At 42.0% G+C, this 19,991-nt stretch overlaps 1 protein-coding gene across 1 annotated transcript in view; it reads left to right on the forward strand.

Moving 5' to 3' along the window:
- IQCB1 (IQ motif containing B1) overlaps positions 1-15,447 on the forward strand; it is an 18,729-nt gene extending 3,282 nt beyond the window's left edge. The window contains exons 4-13 of the mRNA XM_009876569.1: positions 1,819-1,912; positions 2,952-3,051; positions 3,404-3,576; positions 6,479-6,591; positions 7,630-7,739; positions 12,270-12,412; positions 12,834-12,982; positions 13,439-13,567; positions 13,948-14,104; positions 15,218-15,447. Of these exons, the coding sequence (XP_009874871.1) occupies positions 1,819-1,912; positions 2,952-3,051; positions 3,404-3,576; positions 6,479-6,591; positions 7,630-7,739; positions 12,270-12,412; positions 12,834-12,982; positions 13,439-13,567; positions 13,948-14,104; positions 15,218-15,447 (1,398 nt within the window). The remainder of the gene's footprint in view (positions 1-1,818; positions 1,913-2,951; positions 3,052-3,403; positions 3,577-6,478; positions 6,592-7,629; positions 7,740-12,269; positions 12,413-12,833; positions 12,983-13,438; positions 13,568-13,947; positions 14,105-15,217) is intronic.
- Positions 15,448-19,991: the final 4,544 nt, after the last annotated feature.

Raw genomic sequence — 19,991 nt, forward strand, 5'->3', positions numbered from 1 at the left:
TCCTGCTACTTTCTTCAGCTTTACATAAAAGGCTTAGGAAGTTTTAAGACTTTTAAATCAGGTCTGTTGAAGTTTGTTTTGCCATGCCTTTTCTGCCACAAAATTGGCAAAAAAAATCCCATAATGCTCACTGTGGGGTTTTGAACCCACACACTGAGCACCCCAAAAGCAGACTTTGTGAATTTGTAGATTGGAACATGTTCTCACATTTCTCTCCCTCTTTGCAAAGGAGAAAGGTTTTGCCCAGCTAGGTTCCCTCATGCTTTTGAAGCATTCTGAATTCCAGAATTGGGGAAAAAAAAAAAAGAAAAAAAACCCCAAACCCCAACAAACGAAACCCACAAATAATTTAAATAACCAGCCTCATGGATTCAGATAGTTTCTTTAAATATCCTTATTTTCCTGCAGTGTCTCATTCCTTGGGTCACTGGCTTCTTAGTTGCAGTTTTCCTACAGACACCACAAACACAATCAATTCACAGAAAGAATCAATCGAGTAACATTTTCTGTTAGTTCAATACTTTAGAGATGCATTTAGGGCTTAGGAAGGAAGCTTCCTGAATGACATCCCAGGAGACTCGAGTGTTATCCACAATATGTAATTTCCCCCACACTTTCTTATTATGTCTCAGCTACATGCTGCTTGAGTCATGCTTGTGGGCAAAGATTTCTTTTGAATGCAAATGCAGTTTGCGTTGTAATTAGTACTTTGGCTTTTAAACCTTGTGGTCTCAGAGGTGACTGGGCACCCAGACTTGGTGCTTGGTCAGTGGAACTTTGGAAATCCCACTCTACCAGTGGAGATTAGTAGTTTATTCTGCCCTCGTTTGCGTTTTCCTCGAGACTTTGAAGTCAAGGGAAGCACTGAAATAGCTTTCAGAAACCAACGTGTTGCCAAAACACAGAACAGATAATGTTACAGCTTAACTTACTCCTGTGATTTTTGTATCTCTCATTGTCAGTAAGAACCAAACCCTGACTGACAGCTGGGACTTGCAGGACAAAGCTAGGACTAGACTTTCCAGAGTTTCATTTGTGAAGGCTCAATTAATGTGGGAGAGACCATGCCAAGTGCTTTATAACAACGTTTGTCAGCAATGTAGCACTATCAAAAGCCCCTTTGCTGTCCCACACACCAAGATTTTAGATTTCCAGTGGCCTGCGGCTCACACCTGGAATACAGACTCTCGACTGTGTGTCTGTAGGTACGTTCACATTTTAAAACCTGGATTCTTCCTGCTCACTTTTTCCAGTCCAGTGTTATCACAGGCAAGCACATAACGTGGTTTGTTTGGCAAGCTGAACAAACTTCAGCAGTGGTTTGGTGTTTGCTCCAGCTAGGAGGTGCTTCTGAAGCCTCACCATGCCAGTTTTTAGGAACCTTTTCCATTTTAACTCTGTCCTTGACTACTTTGTACCCCTTTTTCTTGTGCTTTAATCTTGAATAATACATTTCTTGCTTCGTGGATTAAATCTATGATGCATTTGGACTGAGCTATTATTTATCTCCTTAGTTGTCCTATACTATCAAATATTTTTTAAGGAGAAAGCAAAACTTCTTTCTCCCTGTTATGATTTTTTCAGGAATGGATTCTTTTTTTAATATCTTTAGGTTTTCTTGATTGATCTCTGGCCTTGAAGGACTTGCAAGTTATTTTTTGACTGGTTCCTACAGTTTCACCAACCTTATCCAGGAATTTGATGGACTTTTGGTCTCCAAATCCCTGAAGCACACAAACCTTCCCACTACATCCAGCTCAAGTCCTCAGTGAAGATACATACACATGCTTTTACCTACTTCCCTTTTTTTTTTTTCAGGGTGAAGAAAAACAAGATTTTTTACACTGGTTCCAAACAGTAACTGATGCCATCTGCTGGCTCTTTGGTGGGCATATTCAACTGGCAGCGCGCGGTAAGGGAAAAGTAAACCCGTAAAGCACCTGGAAATTTATTTATGCCAACTGCAGGTATGAAGAATCACTCTTAAGCTAATCTCCACCTGTTTTCCAAACTGGAGTGGATGTTAAGTGTATATCTTAGAGCAGTCCACTCAACAGAAAACAGAAATATCTAAAATGGAAAAGACCAACTAAAGGGGAATAAATACTAAAGAGTTCCCCTTCTAGTCTTTCAGAGACAAACATTAGAAGTGTTTTCCTGTAATGGCCCATTGTAATTCTATGCATTTAAAAAATCTGAGGTTTTTTTACTGATAGTATACAACCTGTCTTTTTACCTGTGTGTGATTAACATATGCAGAAATTTGACCAGGGTACATTGCTGGCCCTGAAAAGTGAATAGACTTGAAAACAAGATTTCTGAAGTTGATGCCATGCCCAGAAATTTTACAAATATCTAGCAAACTTCACTATACACTTCTGACTAAAATAAGCTTTAAATTAAACCAGTGTTAATCAACATTATTTTAAAAAGCAGATTTTGAGTTTGTTGCTAGTATGCTGAAAATGCACATGGCCAGAAAAATTACTGAGGATGTAGACAGTGATACACTGACATAAAAAAGATGGTGCATTAATGACATAAGTGGACTTGCATTAAATAAAACTGGTGTAACAAACTGTCAAGGTTGAAGTCCTTATCTTTTCCTGATATTGTTGTCCCAGTGATAACTCCACTGTTGTAATAAAAATCTGGTACCAGTGTAACAGGAAAGGTTTTCAAGCTTTTATTCCGTTGCAACGCCGATGCCTGAGTCATATCCAAAGGCAGAAAAACCAGGGATCAACATGTTTTTTGGTCATTGAGGTAGTTTATTTATTCCAGTAAGTTTCAGTGTAAAAATTATAAAAGAGGGTGTTTGTTCCAGAAGCAGGATCTGGTTTTACTTGCTGTGACTTATGTTCCATAATGAAGTTTATTTGTTCTATGGTATTTTCAAGTCTGTTTCTGATTGCGTGATTTCTTGTTTGCTTGTTTTTGTTTTTTTGCAGTACTGCAAAACGATCACTTCCTGCAGTTGTTAATAACAGATGATGTTGAAACAGCAGTTTTAATGATGTCTGTTTTACACAATGTTTTGAGGGTCAATAGGTTAGTTGGTTTTATGTCACTGATTTTTCTGAATTTTAAATACATAGTTCATTACTGCTTGATAAAATAGAACTTTTTCATATGCAAGAATTATTATGCATTCTGAGTTTTTTCTAGTCATTGTAGAAATAGAAAAATAGCTGTTTCCCATATCTAGTTAAATTGAGGGAATGGGAATCATTGCTTGAAACAGTAGTACTGCCTGGATCAGGTTGCCAGTCTAGCTGGCTGGATATGTTGGCTTGCTGAATGCCCGATATATCTAAAAGTAAGTCACTGTTAAAAATCTCGTAGCCTATAATTAACACTTCGATTCTGTCCCCTTCCACTTTTTCTTTCTTCTTTTTTAAAGTTCTGTCCTGCTCCAGGTTGATGGCGAGACTCTTCACTCTGTTTTGGATGAAATTGTTTATAAGCTTTCATCTACCAGCAATCCTGTTGTTGGAAATGCTGCTACAAAACTGCTGTTGTTGGTGGCAAAATTTTGCAAGCAGCTTGTAAAGTTACTCACAACTCGCTACAAAGGTTTGTAAACATGCATGAGACCAATCACTGTGCCTCCTCTTACATTCAGTTTAAAAATACAATGGTGGAAGTTTCCCATCTTAGTTCAGTAACTTATCAAATACAGATGGAAACTGCAGTGCTGTGTTGCTGTTTTTTTCCTTTTATTCTCCTCATTTTCATGGTAGTTTAGGATGCCATGCCTTTTTCTGTTTCCTAGATTTATTTTTTTTCTGTGTATTGAGGACTCTGCATGTGGCAACTTGTCTCTTAAAGCTGTTGTTTGTCACTTCCAGCCTAATGAACTTTACTTCTTCCTTTGCAATGTTTACATCTTTTTTCCCTTGTGAGTTGGATATTGAGAGATCCTAGGAGGAGGATTCTTGTACTGCCACAGTAAGAGCTGGCTGTCAGACACGTGGAAGTGTTCTAAGGCTCACTAGTCCTGAAACATTGAAGTTTTACTTAAAGCGAGCTTCTGACCCTGACTCTTAGAGATCAGCTAATCCCGTAGGTGCTGTTCTGTTGCTGAGGAGCTGTCTGTCTTTTGATATCCAAATGACTGGGGTGAACTCTTTCCTAAGATTCATGAAGCTAATTTATCATTTTATCCTGATGCCTTTAGATGAGGAGACCGAGTATGCTGAAATTTTCTCTGTTATTCATTATTTAAGTGCAGAATCATCAGAGTTGGAAAGGACCTCTAGAGATCATCTAGTCCAACCCCCCCACTAAAATGAGGTGTCCCATTTAATGTTTCTATCTCCAGCCTAGCAGGGAGCTCCAGGAAACCCCTTTGTCCTCTGTCATGCCTGTGGAGACTGAGAAAGAGACTTTGATGTTTGCCGGGTCTTTTATATTGTGAATGTTATTGATGGTCAAAACTACTTGTGAGCAGCCTTTGGGAACAAGGACAGTAGGCAGTGGGTACGCTAGACAAAAAGGTCCGATTCCCTATTTTTATGCTTGTGCTGACTACTTACTAGGCAGCACCAGCCAAATAAATTTCTGGACCAGATGGGCAGCTCTGCCATCCTTTTGCCTAGAGAATGGAGAGAGGAGGGCTTTTTGTATGAAATTAAGTCTAATGTGCCTGAGGCTGGTAGCATATTGCAGATTCTTGTGAAGCTGCTGTGGTGGTGTGATCATACCAGCTGTAGAATGCTGGCTTGTCTGAAGAGGTGCAAGTCTTCATCAAAGGATTATGTTTTATTTTGCTCTGCATTCACTCTATGCCACAGTCATTTAGAGAATTTATCTCTCTTCTGTACATGTTTTGTGTGTATGGAAAATAGCACCTTTTCCCTCTGTTTTTTTTTTTTAAAAGTTAGAGTCCTTATGTTAGTTTTCACTCAGACTTTGGAATCCTTTAGACAGTTTGAGGAACAGCCGCAATGAAGAAAGTTTTACAGGATTTGCACCATCTGGCTGCCTCATTGAAGTAACTTGGCTTTACAGTGGCTCAGAGCTGTTGCCAGTATCAGGTATTCCGTATGCTTTCTCTCAGTAGAGGCAACCTGCCAGAGGTGAGGACATCACCTGAACCTCGCATCTCCAAGACTGGTACAGTCTTTACGTCAGGTTTCCAGGAGGGCCTGGTCTTTTCGTGTGCATGGGTTGACAGGTCTGGGAGGCTCCCTTGAGGCACTCCCTGTCAGTAGCCAAAAGGCGCATGTGACGCGCAGGCTGTGCAGAAACTGGCAGGTGGTTGCGTCAGACCCACAGGGCTTCCGTGCGGGAAGTGCCTTGTGTAGCCAGGCTGCGTGCTTTTGCAGAGCTCAGGCAGCCGTAGGGCACCCGCTGACTACATTTGGAGTCTCACCTGTCCTTGTTCTGAAGTGTTCAGCATCGTATTTCCAAACTGGTGCATGTGTGGTAGGACAGAGGTGCCATTTCTGTTTGCATGAAGGACTTTGTGTTCCATATCCAGATCTGGTAAGTGTGTATGAGTGTTCGAATTGCCCAGTGTATGAAGAGGCTTAGGGACTTAGGGGGCCGGTTAGCTCAGTCAGCTGAGCGTGGCGCTAACAATGCTAAGGTCGCAGGTTCGATTCCCGTTCGGCCCCCATGTGTTGCCTGATCTAGTCGAGAGGTGGCGTCCCTGGCAGCAGGGAGGCTGGATTGAAATGATCTCTAAGGTCCCTTCCAGCTTAGGCCATTCTATGAACTCAAAGATGAAAAAGTCACTTAAATCTGCAGGTCTTCAGGAGGCTGCCCAAACACATGTTTACTTTCCGCCATCCTTCCTTTTCCCTCCAACTCCCTGCAGAAATCTTAAGCTCTGGGATTTGTCTGACACAAAGCTAAAAAGTGTGTGTTACTGTCTGCTTGTGTCCCACACACGGTGTAGGGAGTGGGGGTGTGTTGTGAGGGGAGCACAAGTGTGCTTTTTAGTTATAGCTAAAATAGCAATATTATATATATTATATGGTGAACCTATAAAGCTGTTTTCTCTCAGCAGTTGCATGCACATGTACTCACAGTTAGACTATGCTATATAGATGAGACGTCAGAGAATTCCAATTATAAACAAAATAAATTTTATTATGAAAAATCTGGAAGCAGTGCCAATAAAACCACTTGCATGGTGCTTTACGTCCTTTTAGTACTTTACAATGACTTGCTGATAAGACACTGAAAGTCCATTGATAATTTAACTGCCAGTTACTTAGACACAATAGATAGTGACTTGGATATATAAAATTGAAATTATTGTATAATGCTTCCCTGTGATGGCTGGAGCACCAGATATTCGTTGATAATGTTCTGCATTGAAACTCAGAGATGACTGATGGAGTTCAGCTCTAGTGTTCCTTTGAACACAGAGTCAGATTTGGTTTTTTGACTTGAAAATTATTAGTTTGAAATCCTAAAAAGAAAAATTCACCTTAACAGTATCATATGCTGCTTCTTTCTCTCTTAGGATTAAAAGATCTTTTAAGCAAACAGTGGAGTGGCAAAGGATTTGACAGGGATCTCAGTCAGCTCTTGGACCTGCTCTCCTTGGACCAATCCAGTGGAAAAGGAGAGATGCAGGTGCTGAAGTTTGAGACTTTTGTATGTGAAATCCGAGTTATGTGTGGTTTATGTATGTTTAGAATGGATTTACTCTATCACTTTGGTGACTCTTTCAAAGGCTCTGTTATTTTTTCACTATAGTAATGGATTTTTAAATTTTTTATTTATTAATTTTTTTTCCCCCTCCATCATTTTTTGAAGACAGCAAGAAGTTGTCCAGTGATTATGGTATGGGACTGTGACTTGTGAGTCTGACTTTCTGTTGCAGATTCACCATAGATTTCTATACAACTGTAGGGGCAAAAAATATATTTTCTTTTGCTAACTATAAGACAAAAATAACTGTATCTGCTTTTCCTCACAAAATGTTACACATTTAGATCTCTGAATTCAAGGCAGCATTCACATAGAATTAAGTCATGTAGAGAAAATATTCAGTAAGAACAAAATTTTATCATGCAAGTTTCTCAGAGACAGTACTTTAAAGGAAATCAGAGTTAGGATTGTAGAGACCTGCTTTCATCTTCAACTGAGTAGAGTGTTTTGTGTTTGAGTTTGTTGTTTTGTTTGGTTTTTTTAAATCCATTTAAGAATAGATTTGATTTTTTTCATGTTTGTTGTGTTTCAGTGATTTCTGATCACCCTGAAAATGTAACATTTTTCCTGCTGCTAATTCTTGTCTTTTTGTCCTCTGTAGTGTAGATATTTTGACTGAATCACCATTTGAAATAGCAAGTGCTTCAGGTGTTTTAAATAGAAATTGTTTAGTGCAACTAATATATAAATTATATTTGTGTTGTAGATTCATTTGTTTACCACAGAGAGCATCAATCCAGGGGATCAGATTAGTTGCCTTTGGAGCAAGTCCAAGGTTCATGATAGTAACTGTCTTTTTAAGACTTTAAATTCCTCAGGCTGTTAGAAATACTGAATTTTCATGCATTTGAAAATTTACTTTTTTTGGCCAAATATTGAGATCATTCCAAATAGGCAAGAAGTAATAAAGTGTTTTTATATGCAGAGAAGATATTTTACCAACTGCTTTATGCATTTCAGAGGCAACATCAAGCCGCTTGTATAATCCAGGCTGTGTGGAGGGGATTTCAGACGAGAAAAAGGCTGAAAAAGCTACCCCAAGCAGTGGTCACTTTACAGAGAAGATTCAGGTAAACAGTATGGCTCTGGAAAAAGCACTAAAGAGAAGGATCTAGTAAGAAGGTTTGGTTTGGTTTAGTTTTTCTTAAGTCACAAAGCAACAGGAAAAATTTAGGTCATCTTTAGGCTAAACAAACTCATCTTGTCTCCTGTCCTTGTGTATTGTATAGAATCACAGAATCATTAAGGTATATGCTCCATAGCCCTAACTGTCTCTGTTTGGTCAGTCTCTATCCCTCTAGTCCGTCAGTATCTGTCTTCTGCCGGGGGGCCCAGGAGAATGTGGCCAGTATTCCAGGTGTGCCCTCAAGGGTGCTGAGTGAAGTGGACTAACAACCTTCTTCGACCTGCTGCCTTTGCCTCTGGGAGTGCAGTATGCTGCTCAGCTGGCTGTTGGTACTGCCAGGGCACGCTACTAGCTCGTGTTCAATTTGTCACCCACCAGGAACCTCAGGTCCTTTTCCTTGGAGCTGCTGTTGAGGTAGTCAGTGCCCAACCAGTGCTGGTTCATGAGGTTATTTGGTAATAGGTGTAGAAATTCCCATCTGAACTTCATGTGGTTTCTGTGGACCCATTTTCTGGGTTTGTGGAGGTTCTTCTGAGTATCAGTCCTGCCCTGCATGGGGAACTGTGATGACATCCACGGCTTTCCCCTCATCCGCAGAGTCCCAGTCATCTCATCACAGAGGGCAATCAGGCTGGTCAAACATGATTTGCCTGTGATAAATCTATGCTGGCTATTCCCATTCACCTTCCTCTCCCTTCTGGAAATAGCTTCCCTGAAGATTTGTTCCCGCATCCCAGGGCATAAGTTTGAGCTGACCAAGAATTCCTTCATCTTGACTATGGCTTTTCCCAGTCAGCTGTTATTTGTGAGACATAAAGGTAATGTCATGCCAATATGAGCTGTTTCACTACAGATTCTTTTAGCAGAAACATCCAAACAATGTGCTGTTCCAGCAATACCAAGCTATCACTTCTGGTGCCAAAAGCTCCAACTGTCCCTTTCCCAGCTGCCACACTTCTCCATGAAAAAAACTTAATTCTCTTATGCTTTTATATGTTTCTGTGTAAAGATTTATGGCGTATGGAAAACTAAAAGCATGGCACAGTGTAGCATGGGATTGCAGTAAGTAGCACTAAAAGATGAGGTGCTGGTGGTAGAACAGTTCACTCATTCACAGCCAGCTTGACACAAAATGCCACTGTAAGGTGAATGTGGAATGGTCCTGGAGTTTTCAATGAGCCAGAGTGCTGCAGAAACCAAGGCCTATAGCGTTTGCTCAGTGTAGTGCTTGCACGCACCTTGTTCTTCATTAGTATTTGAAATCTTTGACTCACAAGTGGAGTCGCTTCAGTGACCTAGGAATAGTATCCTCTGACTTGGAGCACCACAGATGAATGAAGCTGCATAAATAATGCTTGTCTTACTTGAAGTAAGATTTTGGCAGTAAAGTTAGTACGTTAGGCTGAGTCTTTTGAGAAATTTAGTATGAGTTTAACATGAGTTAGTGGATCTAAATCTAGTTCAAACTCCACAGCAGGTTTTTTTAACCTCTTTTTTGCACATGTTGAGCATTACCATGTCAAAACTAGATCTTCAGTTAGCCAATTCACATTGAATTATGGTCAGGGTGTTAGAAAGCAAACAGTTATGATTCGTTGTCAAGACTGGCATTAAGAAGATATTGGACTATCTAGGGTGTAATCTTTAAATTCTGGAAGGTGTGCAGGGGCAAGAAGTGTGTCTGCTGAGGGCCACCAGTCACTTTGGCTTTTGTGCTGAAACACCAAGAAAGACATCTGTGTCAGTCCTACCTCCATCATACGTTTTGAGCCAATATTCCTGTCCTCATCAGGCATCTTGCAAGCCTGCCAGCCAAAATCATTGTCCAGAAAAACATAACATGGTAAAGCAGAAGGGAAAGGGTGGCAAGGCTATCAGTAATCAAGAAGCTATTTGACTGGAATCATATTTTCAGTATTGAGAGCATTGTGTGTGCCTCTTAAGTAGTTCCTGAGTCATTTAAATGGACTTTTGAATGTCTTTTTTTAATATTGGAAGGAATGGAAATGTGTTAATATTCTTGTTGTTCATGGCTCAGTCATTCCCAATGTACTGAGTAAATATAGTAACTGTACAGCTTCAGCGTTTGGATTTATTTTTTTTTTGCCCAGGTCAAAGCTGCAGTTGGTGTTCTGTTGAAAAATAGTGTTTGGAGTACTGTGAGCATGCCTTCAGAAAAGCTTTCAAGAGGACTTCTTGAGTTTTAACAGTCAGGATTTGGTTATATTCACAGGTTTATTTTAGAACAAATGTTGTTAAATACTGCTGAGGCTGAAACTTCAAACTTGGTTCACCTGCAGCTGCAGTGGAAGATCTTAAACTGTACAAATTATAAACTTCTGAAACTCCATGGTTTCAGAAATATTCAATGAATATTAAAGCCTATAATCTCTCCTTGAAGTTAGTTCACTGTTACATAGCTAATTTGTATTAATCATGCAACAAAAATCAAATCATTAAATATAGGTAGGGAGATGATAAGAGGGAGGCTGATCTGTGCCATGAAGTGCTGGAAGATGCTTGGATCTTACTCTCTGTGTGCTTTGCCTCTCTTCAGAGGCATTTCCCTGTCACAGTCTGGTCTTGTGCAGACAAATACATCTTACCATTAGGAGGAACAGAGAATGAAGAGTGTGTGTTTTGCAGAGTACACGGGAAAGAATCAGCATCAAAGAAACATTTAAATACCTGACAGACACCACCGGTAGTTTCACAGATGCAAATCTGAGAAGTTCGTGAGACGTTCTTGTAGAGGAGTATCAGCTCTAGTGGAGCTGACAAAAATTTCTAGGGGAAATTATTAGTAGTTTTATCAAGAAAATGTCATCAAAAGTCCTGTTGGATCCTGTGACATCATTCCACTTAGAAGTATAATATGTACCTGCCTGGATTAAAAATGCAAAGATTTACAGCTCTAATTCACAGAAATGTGTGGGCTGAAAACCTCTAGTTTCCTTGAGACTGTTCTGATGTAATCACATATACCATGATCTGTCTCTGTAATTATATGTGTGGGCACGCTTCAAGTCTGCATTACTGTCATAAAAGGATTATGGTCTCTTGTATCATGGTGGAGGCTGTTTTATGTATCACTTAATGTATCAGTTAAGAACCAATCTTTTAATCCAGAGCATCACTTTTACAAAATACCTTCCATCCTTCCCCACACAGTTATGGAGACTGAGGAGAAAGAGTGGTTTGTGGAAAAACTACAGCTCCATTTGCAATAGTGATGGGAAACACAAACAACTCATTTGTACTGTGACTTGTGACATGCAGCAATAACAAGAATGGCTGGACATTAGTTGTAGTCTGCAGCCTTTTTTCCCCCCCTTTCTGGTACCCCTTATGCCTGTGCTCTGCCCATTCTCTTTCTTAGTGCTTAAGGTGCTCCTTTCATTGTCCCTGGAAGAATGCTTAGAGGGGACCAGAACTCGGGGCTGTGGGCCCAGGTCCTGAGCAGGCAAGTGATTTGGCTGCAATAGGAGAAGAGGAGGAGTCACATCATTACCTTGTTGTGGGATGAACTTGTGAAGTCTCACACATTAAACTGCTAATGAGGTCGGATCGACTGGGATGAGAAGGGGTAGTGAAGGGAGGGGGAGCCCTAGCTCACAGCTCCTCCTGCTTCACTGAGGCCATGTCCAAGCGGTCTTGGTAATTATTAGTATCTATGCATCAGTATACTTAGTATTAATATTATTAGCCTCTATATGTTGGTGTATAATTGATACACAGGCTATTACTAGCTGAAACACTCCAGGGCCAGTTACAGAGGTTTGAGTTGTCTCATCTCTGACATACCTGCTGGCACTTTTCCGATGGGTAACATCGTAACAGCAAATTAAAACAAGGAGCACAGATCAAGAAGAATTTGCAAGAAAATTCTTTCCTTCTGTTCTGTTAACAAAGTAGGTGGAGAAAGTGTGTCAGTCTGTATTTCCTGGAGGGAAAAAAAAATCTCTCCAAATTTAGGAAGCAGGGCTTAACAGCCAATGTTCTGATCTACTCTTGCAGTTGGTACCAAAATAATAGTATGTATTATGGAAAGCAGCTGCCACACATGCTGATGGATGCAATAGAAAAGGTGCATAATGGAGCAGATAGCTCATGTTGCTTTACCTCTTCCTGAGATGACTGAACCATAATTTTTCTAGTTCGTGCCAGCTGTGAATGTCCCATATGGAGCGTAGTTCCTTCAGTGTCTGTAGAACTTTATCATAAGTAAAAATACATCCTTTGATTTGATACCGGATTGAGTGACTGGCTCAGAATTTTTTGTGACTCCAGATAGTGTGGTAATTTGTTAGCTTGCAGGTGATTTCTCATTGCTTGGTGTGGTCCTGCAGCCAACAACTGGAATGGCAGATGACTTGGATTTCCTCCCTTGATGTTGGATCATTTAACCTGAAAGAGAGATGCTTTAAAGAAATGTACAACTTAAGCTAATTGTTAACATCTTTGTGTATTGCAGAGCTAAACGGGAACAGGAGCTGCAGCATTTAAAAAAAGAGAAGGAAGATGAGGCTCTAAAACTGCAAATGCAACTTCAGAGACAGAGAGCCATGAGACTCTTCCATGAACGACAGCTCGCCTTACTGGAAATAGTCCATGCCAGTATGATTTATTTAAACTATATCAGAAGATTAAATTGTCTAGGTCTCCTTAAGAACAGTTTCCCCAAATATATTTCCTCATCTTGAATGTCTGTTTGCACTATAGACTTGCTGTTTCTTCTCCTGACCCAATTATCTGACAGAGAACATGCTAATTCCACAAAGGCTCAGTAACTACTGATCTGGCTGCCTGCAGAATGGTGCAGGAGAAAGGGAGCTGCGGTTTTCTCGTGTTACAGAGCTCAGCTGCAGCTACAGGGCTCTGAGACATGGCCCATAGCTAGCTGACCTTCAGTGAAAAAGAGGTTTTAACTGATAACACCCAAGCTTTTTTGGTACTATCCAGCTTGAAGATGAAAAATGTAAATTGTTAAGAGATCCCAACCCACAATCTTGTAACTAGGGCTTTGTTATATTTGTAGGTCAGGTAAATAAGTACATGGAGGAAATGGAAGGGAAATCAGCATTAACTATCCAGAGATTCTGGCGAGGGTATAGAGCAAGAAGAAATTTTCATCAGCAGAAACAATCTCTTAAGGAGTATAAAGCAGCTGTCGTCATTCAGAGGGCAGTAAGTATACATACTTTGCTCTAACTTTGGAGAGGACTGAGTGGATTATTACAATGCTTTAAAAAGCTCAGTTTATTCTCTTATTATCAATATAGCCATAGTTTATAAAAAAAATCATTCAGAGGATGTTAGAGCCACAAGTTGCTTAGATGGGTTAAACCTTGCAAAGGTTACAAAGACTGATACAGTCTTGTAACCAAAATATAAGAGCTGCCGCTTTGAAACCTGAGGTTGGAATTTCACCAGGCTACAGATGAGTCAGTAATTTATTATGAGTGTTCTTGCTTCCTATTTAGCATTCATGCTGACCGTTGGGTGTTGTCTTTTCAGCATCATAGCTAAATTTATGCTTTAACAGATGCAGACTGAAACATTTTTCTTTCACTGATCAATTACAAAGCGAGAAGACGAACTTCCTGTCTGTGATTGTCACATTGTCATATGTTCTTTACAAAGGCTTGTAAATTCTTGGAAAAACGAAGAAGGAGGAGACCTCTGTCTCCTTGGAAAGATCCCAAGGGACTGACTGATGAGCAGAGACTAGCTTTGCAGCAGAAGGTGGATGACTACATCAAATTGCATCCGGTCTGTTTCTTAGTCATTTCATAATTCGTATTAATGATGCAACATAAAATACTGTAGGGATGAAATATATCCAGCTTCATAAATTGTGATCAAGATAATCCTTTCAAGGTATGCATAGATAAACCCTGCTTGTCTGAGAGGAAGATACTAGGATATTGGGGATTTTAAGCATTAGTCTAATAAAAAGGGTCAAAGCAAAGTGTAATTGGAAAATTTATATACTTGATGATGGATAGCTTTGGAGAGAGCTGCAGAGGAAGCAAAATTGTTAAGTTAGCAATTAGGAACAGCATTTGCATTCTTCATTTAGACATTGTCCTGCCCCCAAAAGATTTAAAATAGCCAGCTCCTAATGGTAACAAACTGTTACTTTCCTCCAGGCTTCCCAAATGTCAGAAGAAATGAGTAAGGAGTTACATACGCAGGCCCAGGAAAAGCTGGCGCAGTTCCTGTTGAGGAGCAGTCTGGATCGGAGAGCAGCGCAGCGGAGAGAAACGTTACTGGCTCAGGTCAACACTGATGTGGAGCTGCTAATGAGTATGTGACTTCCCTGGTCATACTTTTTGATTACTGTATGAATTAAACTAAATCACAAAGCAAATTAGAGGGAACAGTGGTAAAGCCTCATTTCAAAACTGAAGTATCTTTCTTTCTTTACTGTATGCCTTGAGATTCAGGCTTTGTTAGAGATTATCCAAGTGTTGCTATAGGTTAAGTATACGCACCTGCTTTTCAAGGAGCAGCTCATTCTTCTGCTAGAAGTCTCTCTCTGGTATGTTCAAAAGCAAAGCAAAGGCTCTGTAAAAGGCATTAAAATTTCTAGGAGGGGGATCTCGTACAACCTCTTCCCCTACATTTGCTTGCTTTGTTCCGTTTCCTTGTGTTGTAAGTAAGCTGCTGGTTGAAGTGTGCTCACCTCCTCCACATAAAGAGGGAAATCTTTGGGCTGTGAATTCCAAGTCATGTTTTCATTTTCTCTGGCCTGGCTTTATCTGAAATGGAATTCACTATTATGCAATCTTAATTCCAGACAAGTAGCCCAGAGTGAAAGAATGCAAATAGCAAACTGCAGCCACCAGAGAGCACCCAAGCCGGACAAAATTCAGCAAGTTACTGAATTCCATTTTTCAGTCTGTCTTGTGCTGTGTCACTGCAGCTCATTGCTCCCTGAACAGGCAAATCAGCAACATGCTCTAACGTTGTGCTGGGTCCTGCAGGCAGGGAATACACAGTGCTGCTGTGCCAGGACAGTGGAAACACTACGCTGATGTCACTCCGCGCTAGTGTCACCCTGCGCCAAGAGCACTGACCCACAAGTAGTGACCAGGAGCTTCTCTTTCTCTCAGGTGTTAGTTTCACAAGAAGTCATTTTGGATGCCACCACTGCACGTGAATGAAGTAGTCCTGCTTTCCACCTTTCTTCTCCCTCCCCCATTATGTATTTATATTTTCAGATTAGCCTTAATTTGGATCGCTTCTCCAGTTGGGTTTACAATGCAGCCATAAAATGGCAATGCCAGCATGGTGAAAGGAGTGACCACCTAGGACAGCGGGAAGCGGGAGGGTAGCACTCCTTTTTCGTTTGTTTGGTTGTTTGAAATACTCGTAAAACCACGAACAAAATACCGAAAACTCTTCCTGTTCTTACAGATGCTCCAGGGTTAGCAGAGACCACAGAAAAAGATCTTGATGTCTTTATGAGTCGATCAATGCCTGTGGCTACCAAGGCAAGACAGTCTCACAATACAATGCTGAAATACACTCGCTGGCCATGGTGGAAGAAGCTTGGAGATGAGTTTATGGAGGATGATGTCATTCCTGATGATGCCCTAAATGCAGAACTGGGAACTCTATTTATTGGTGGAAAGAAATCCTTTTAGGTAACAGGCAGAAGAATTTCTTACTCAACCAGACTCATACCTTGCACTATGGATTCACTTGCACATGTTTTTAAGGAAGGAAAACACTTGAATTGTAAGACAAAGCACTGAAAAAGACCAAAGCCTTATTGTAGTGCATTTTACTTGTCTTACTAAGAGTCTCTTCCTTCTACATCAACAGTTAGATCCTATTGATTGTGCTCTTGCAAATGGGATTTAAATACTGTATTTGTAAATGAGGATATTTTGTAATTTGTACCGCTTTAAAAGTAAGTTCATAACCTTTGGCTTTTCAGTTCTTATTCACACTCAGATGGGTAAAGAATCACACCATTGTAAAAGCCTGGACTTTTGTAGCAAAACATTTTATCAGGTGATGTGCTTTGAGATAAAGATGGGTTCAGAACAAACCAAGACACCAATAAGGTATCAGGCAAACACTGGTGAGCTGGGTGCTTGCAGCAGGGTAGAACAACTAACTCCAGTTAGCACAGGCAAAGCTTGGGCTGAGGAACCTCCACCAGCCTCTTGACAGCAACAAAGGAAAAAGAAATAGGAGGGGGAAAAAGCCAATATTATTGGATTATAAGTGTTTTCCTTTAAAAGCATGAGGTTCTTTCCACAGCCAAGGCAGTGCATTGTAACATGGGCGCAGTCCGAAATGTTGTATGTGACTGTAGCCCCAGTGTGACCATCTGGACCATCAGCTCTGTCTTAAACCATGAAGATGCTGTTCAAGCCAGAAAGGTCTCCAGCACAGGGCCTCTGCAGTCATTGTGACCCAGTGCTGAAGGCTGCTGCTCACTGATGCGCTCAGAAAGCAAGGAGAGCTCAAAGCTGCAGCTAGTGCCATAGGTGCTTGTGCTATTTTTTAGGTGAGAAGCCCATAGAATCTTAAGAATGAGACCTTGGCTCACTGCAGAGAAGGAAAAAGTGCAGTTATTTCTGCCAGTTTTATGTGGGCAGCAGTACTGGTTCAGCATGTTTGTTTTCCATTCTTTCTGGAAGGTTTTGAGTTTTGATTTTAGTGGAGATGAATAGAAAACAAATAAATAGAAATAGTGGGCAGAAGCCCAGGCCCATTCAGATGCAGCTGATACATAGGAATTAATAACTGGACAGCTGCCAAGAGGAAGCGCTACGCTCTGTGTTAATTTTTCAAACAGAGCTGTGATTTGAAAGGCACTGAATGGCTCTTAGTTCCTTTCTTGGGGAGTTTCCTGGTGGAACACTCCATTAAGTATTTGATAGGGTGCTTGCATCTGTCTGTCGAGCTATCTGTCTGTCTCTGTTAGTTTTAGTCTGGGCCCATGACAAGACAGGTGCTGTACAACCACCGGAGTGGAGGGGCTGGGAGGCAGTCCCCAAGTCTTCCCAGGATGAAATCTGCTCCCCAGAAGCTGGCAAACTGTGCTGCTGGAAAAGGCCCCAAGTCTCTGGATGAACTACAGCGAGCCAGCTGTTCCCTCACAACTACATGAGTCCTCTGTGCACGTCATAGACTCCTGTGCTGCGCAGCCACTGACCCAAGCTCTTTTGAGCTGCTGTTGTGTTTATTCATTCATCCTCATTATGCTCTTTAGTGCAGGAGAATGCTCACGAAGGTGCTTTGCTTAATGTGTTTTATGGAAAGAGATGAGCCCCCCTGGCCACTGTTAAATACCAAGTGAAGTATGGAGCCATATTACCAAAAAGTCAGTTATTGTAGTGGCCTCTGCCACTCACTGCCATTGGAGTGGATGATGAACTCCCCCTTTGGAATATGCAGTTTGCTGGATAAAGTGGTTTTTTTCAGTAAACAGAGAGCCTGGTGGAAGGTGCAGTTTTGCTGGAGGAATTCAAGTTTCTGGTTTACTACCAGCCAGCAGCACAAATTCCCCCACCCCACCACTGCCCCAGTAAATAAAAATTACTCCTTTTACTTTGTGCTTGTCACCCGGAGATCTTGGTCATCTCTGTTTTAAAGAGTAGGGAAGCAGAGGCAAGAAAGCCACGAGGAAACGCACACCTAAGGCCATATATAACTGTGTAACCTACCAGTCGTTCCTGTGCTGGCCCAGGCAGAGCAAGCCAGAAAGGAGCCACTGCAGCACACCAGGCTGGAGCTGGGAGACAGGCTGGGGTGCTGGTCACTGTGGCCAGCTTGCAGCATGGACCTAGCAAAAGGGATCCCTGAGCTCCTCTGCTGCCCCACTTTGCTCATGGGTGGGAGGGATTTGGCATCACTCGGCTCATCCTCTTTTCAGGTCCTGCACCACGCACAGGATGTGTTGCTAGCGATTTATTTCACTGCAGCTACTTTGGGATTAAATCTGTCTGCCTGAATAGATGTAGGCAGCTGAATGGAAACCACCTCCAGCCTTCTACCAGGTGAACAGTCCTGTCTAGGTTATAGGATCACCCAAAAAAAGACTGTAGAAGAGGCTGTGAGCTGAGCCCAGTCCTGCTCCCACTTCTCTGCTTGCCACACACACCACAGGCATGTCCAGAAAGCTGGGAGCTCTTACTCAGGCACAAATGTGCTGCACAGGGGGTCCAGCCAGGTGGGAAAAAGGGCAGAATTTGGTCATGTTGCTCCACTGGTGCCCTCTCCCACTGGTGGAGTGGCAAATCTGGAGGGGCACGCTCTGATGTGAGGAGGGCCAGAGGTGAAGCGGGAGCTGCAAAGGCAGCAGCACGCAGGTCATTAAATATTGACGCCATTTAAGCCGGCCTGTGGGGGCGATTTAGCTGAATTGCAGGTTTCTGTTGCCGTGATAAATTGGACCAATTTGTCATGTGGTTTTGTTTCTTCCCTCCCTTAAGTAAAGCTGTACAGGAGTGTTATTGCTGCTGCTGAAGCAACAGCAAACAATCTGGAAAACAAAATCCTCTGATGGATATCGATAAAAAAGAAGGAACGCAATTGTTCTCCTGCCAAAGGTGCCACCATAGTCCTGGAGCGGGAAGAAGGCAGCAAAAGGAATTAAAAAAAAAATCACTCGGCCCTTTCTAAGCTGGGGACAAAGCAGTGTCCTCTGCTGGCTCCTGCAATTGAGGAAAATTCCTGTTTATGCAGACAGATTTTTTTTTTTTTTCAGCTTTAGCTGTAACTGGACTCTGCAAACAACAGGATGCGCATCCCCAGCAGAGACACAGGCGTGCGCTTGAGACTATGCTGCTAAGTCCAAGGGTGTCTCCCGGCCTTTCAGATGGGCTGTAACAGGAGCTCTGAGCTGCGGACAGGAGATAACCCCGATGCTATTTCACCTCTCGTCTCCAAGTCTTCTACTGCCGATTTCCATGGGAGCAGAATCTGGTATAGACATCTGCTCTTCACTGCAGAGTATCACGTACATCGAGTACAAGGAGAAACGAAGGCTTTCTCCAAGTAGCAGAATCGGGGCTATTTATAAATTAGCATGCACCAGAAGAGGATGCAGCTCTTTGCAGGAGGAGCTGCAAAGATGATCGCAATAGGTCTCCAAGTTCTCCTTATTGTTGTTCTTTATAGCACTGGCTCATCCTCCAGGCATCCTTGCGTACAGAGAAAACTCTGTAATAATTGGTTTACTAAATAAGCAATACACCAAAGAGAACTAAAGGCCACATGCCTTGCATCCCACCTCCCCTGTCCTCCCTGAAAGCGGGGCTGGGTTCACTCAGGCTGCCCTCTTAGGACAGAATTGCAAAGTCTGGCAGGTGAGGATGACCAAGGTCTGGCAATTCATCCCAGCTGTGCCCGAGGACTCCTCTGTGACCTTGAGTACAGGCCTCTGACTTTTCCTCTCCTGGGTGAGGCTTGCTGAGGAGGTTTTGTATCTTGCATTTGTAATCTGTCTCAAGAGTGTTCAGTGGAGAATGCTGGGTGAGCCCAGTGTCACTGAAATCCCTTTTTACTAAGGTAAAATGGAAGTTTCATAGGCCCTGGAAAGAAAAAAACATTTGTAAAAACAAAAAAACCCAAACCATTTTCTTGATCACTTAATAAAGCCCATGAAAGTGAGAAATTCTGCTCAGGGAAACTTCATTTAACAAGTCTCACCAATCCAGAACCTGCCTGTTTGGAACGAGATGAAAATACACACATAGAAAATGGAAAACAAGACGCCGCTCAATCTAACATCACACGCTAGAGCCAGTGAACTGCAACACTGAGACCCAGAAACAATCAAAGCACATTAAGTTTGCCAAGTCCTCAGTGTCTGAAAGGGAAGCGGCTTTCAAGCTGGTGCTGCTACCCCTAAAGTGAATGGTGAAATAAAATAAAATAGGTGAAATAAAATAAAATAGGTGAAATAGAGTAAAACAGCTGCAAACGTGGGATACAACACATCTCTGTGCTCAGGAATGAGGAAAAACAGCGGCGTTGCCATCACCTTGGCTTTATTCCCGGAGCTGCTCTGTGGGCTCCAGCAAGGCCCCCGTCAGGTGTGGGAGCCTGTGGGGGCTGACACGGGAACGTGGCCAGCAAGGTCCCCAGAGCCACGCTAGCTTTAGGACAAAACAAAGTGCCACCTCGGAAGCAGGTGGCAGGGACGTCCGTAGTGGCCCATCTAGAGAGA

This window comes from Apaloderma vittatum, unplaced genomic scaffold (genome assembly GCF_000703405.1).
Source record: "Apaloderma vittatum isolate BGI_N311 unplaced genomic scaffold, ASM70340v1 scaffold42839, whole genome shotgun sequence".
NCBI classification, from domain to species: Eukaryota; Metazoa; Chordata; class Aves; order Trogoniformes; family Trogonidae; genus Apaloderma; species Apaloderma vittatum.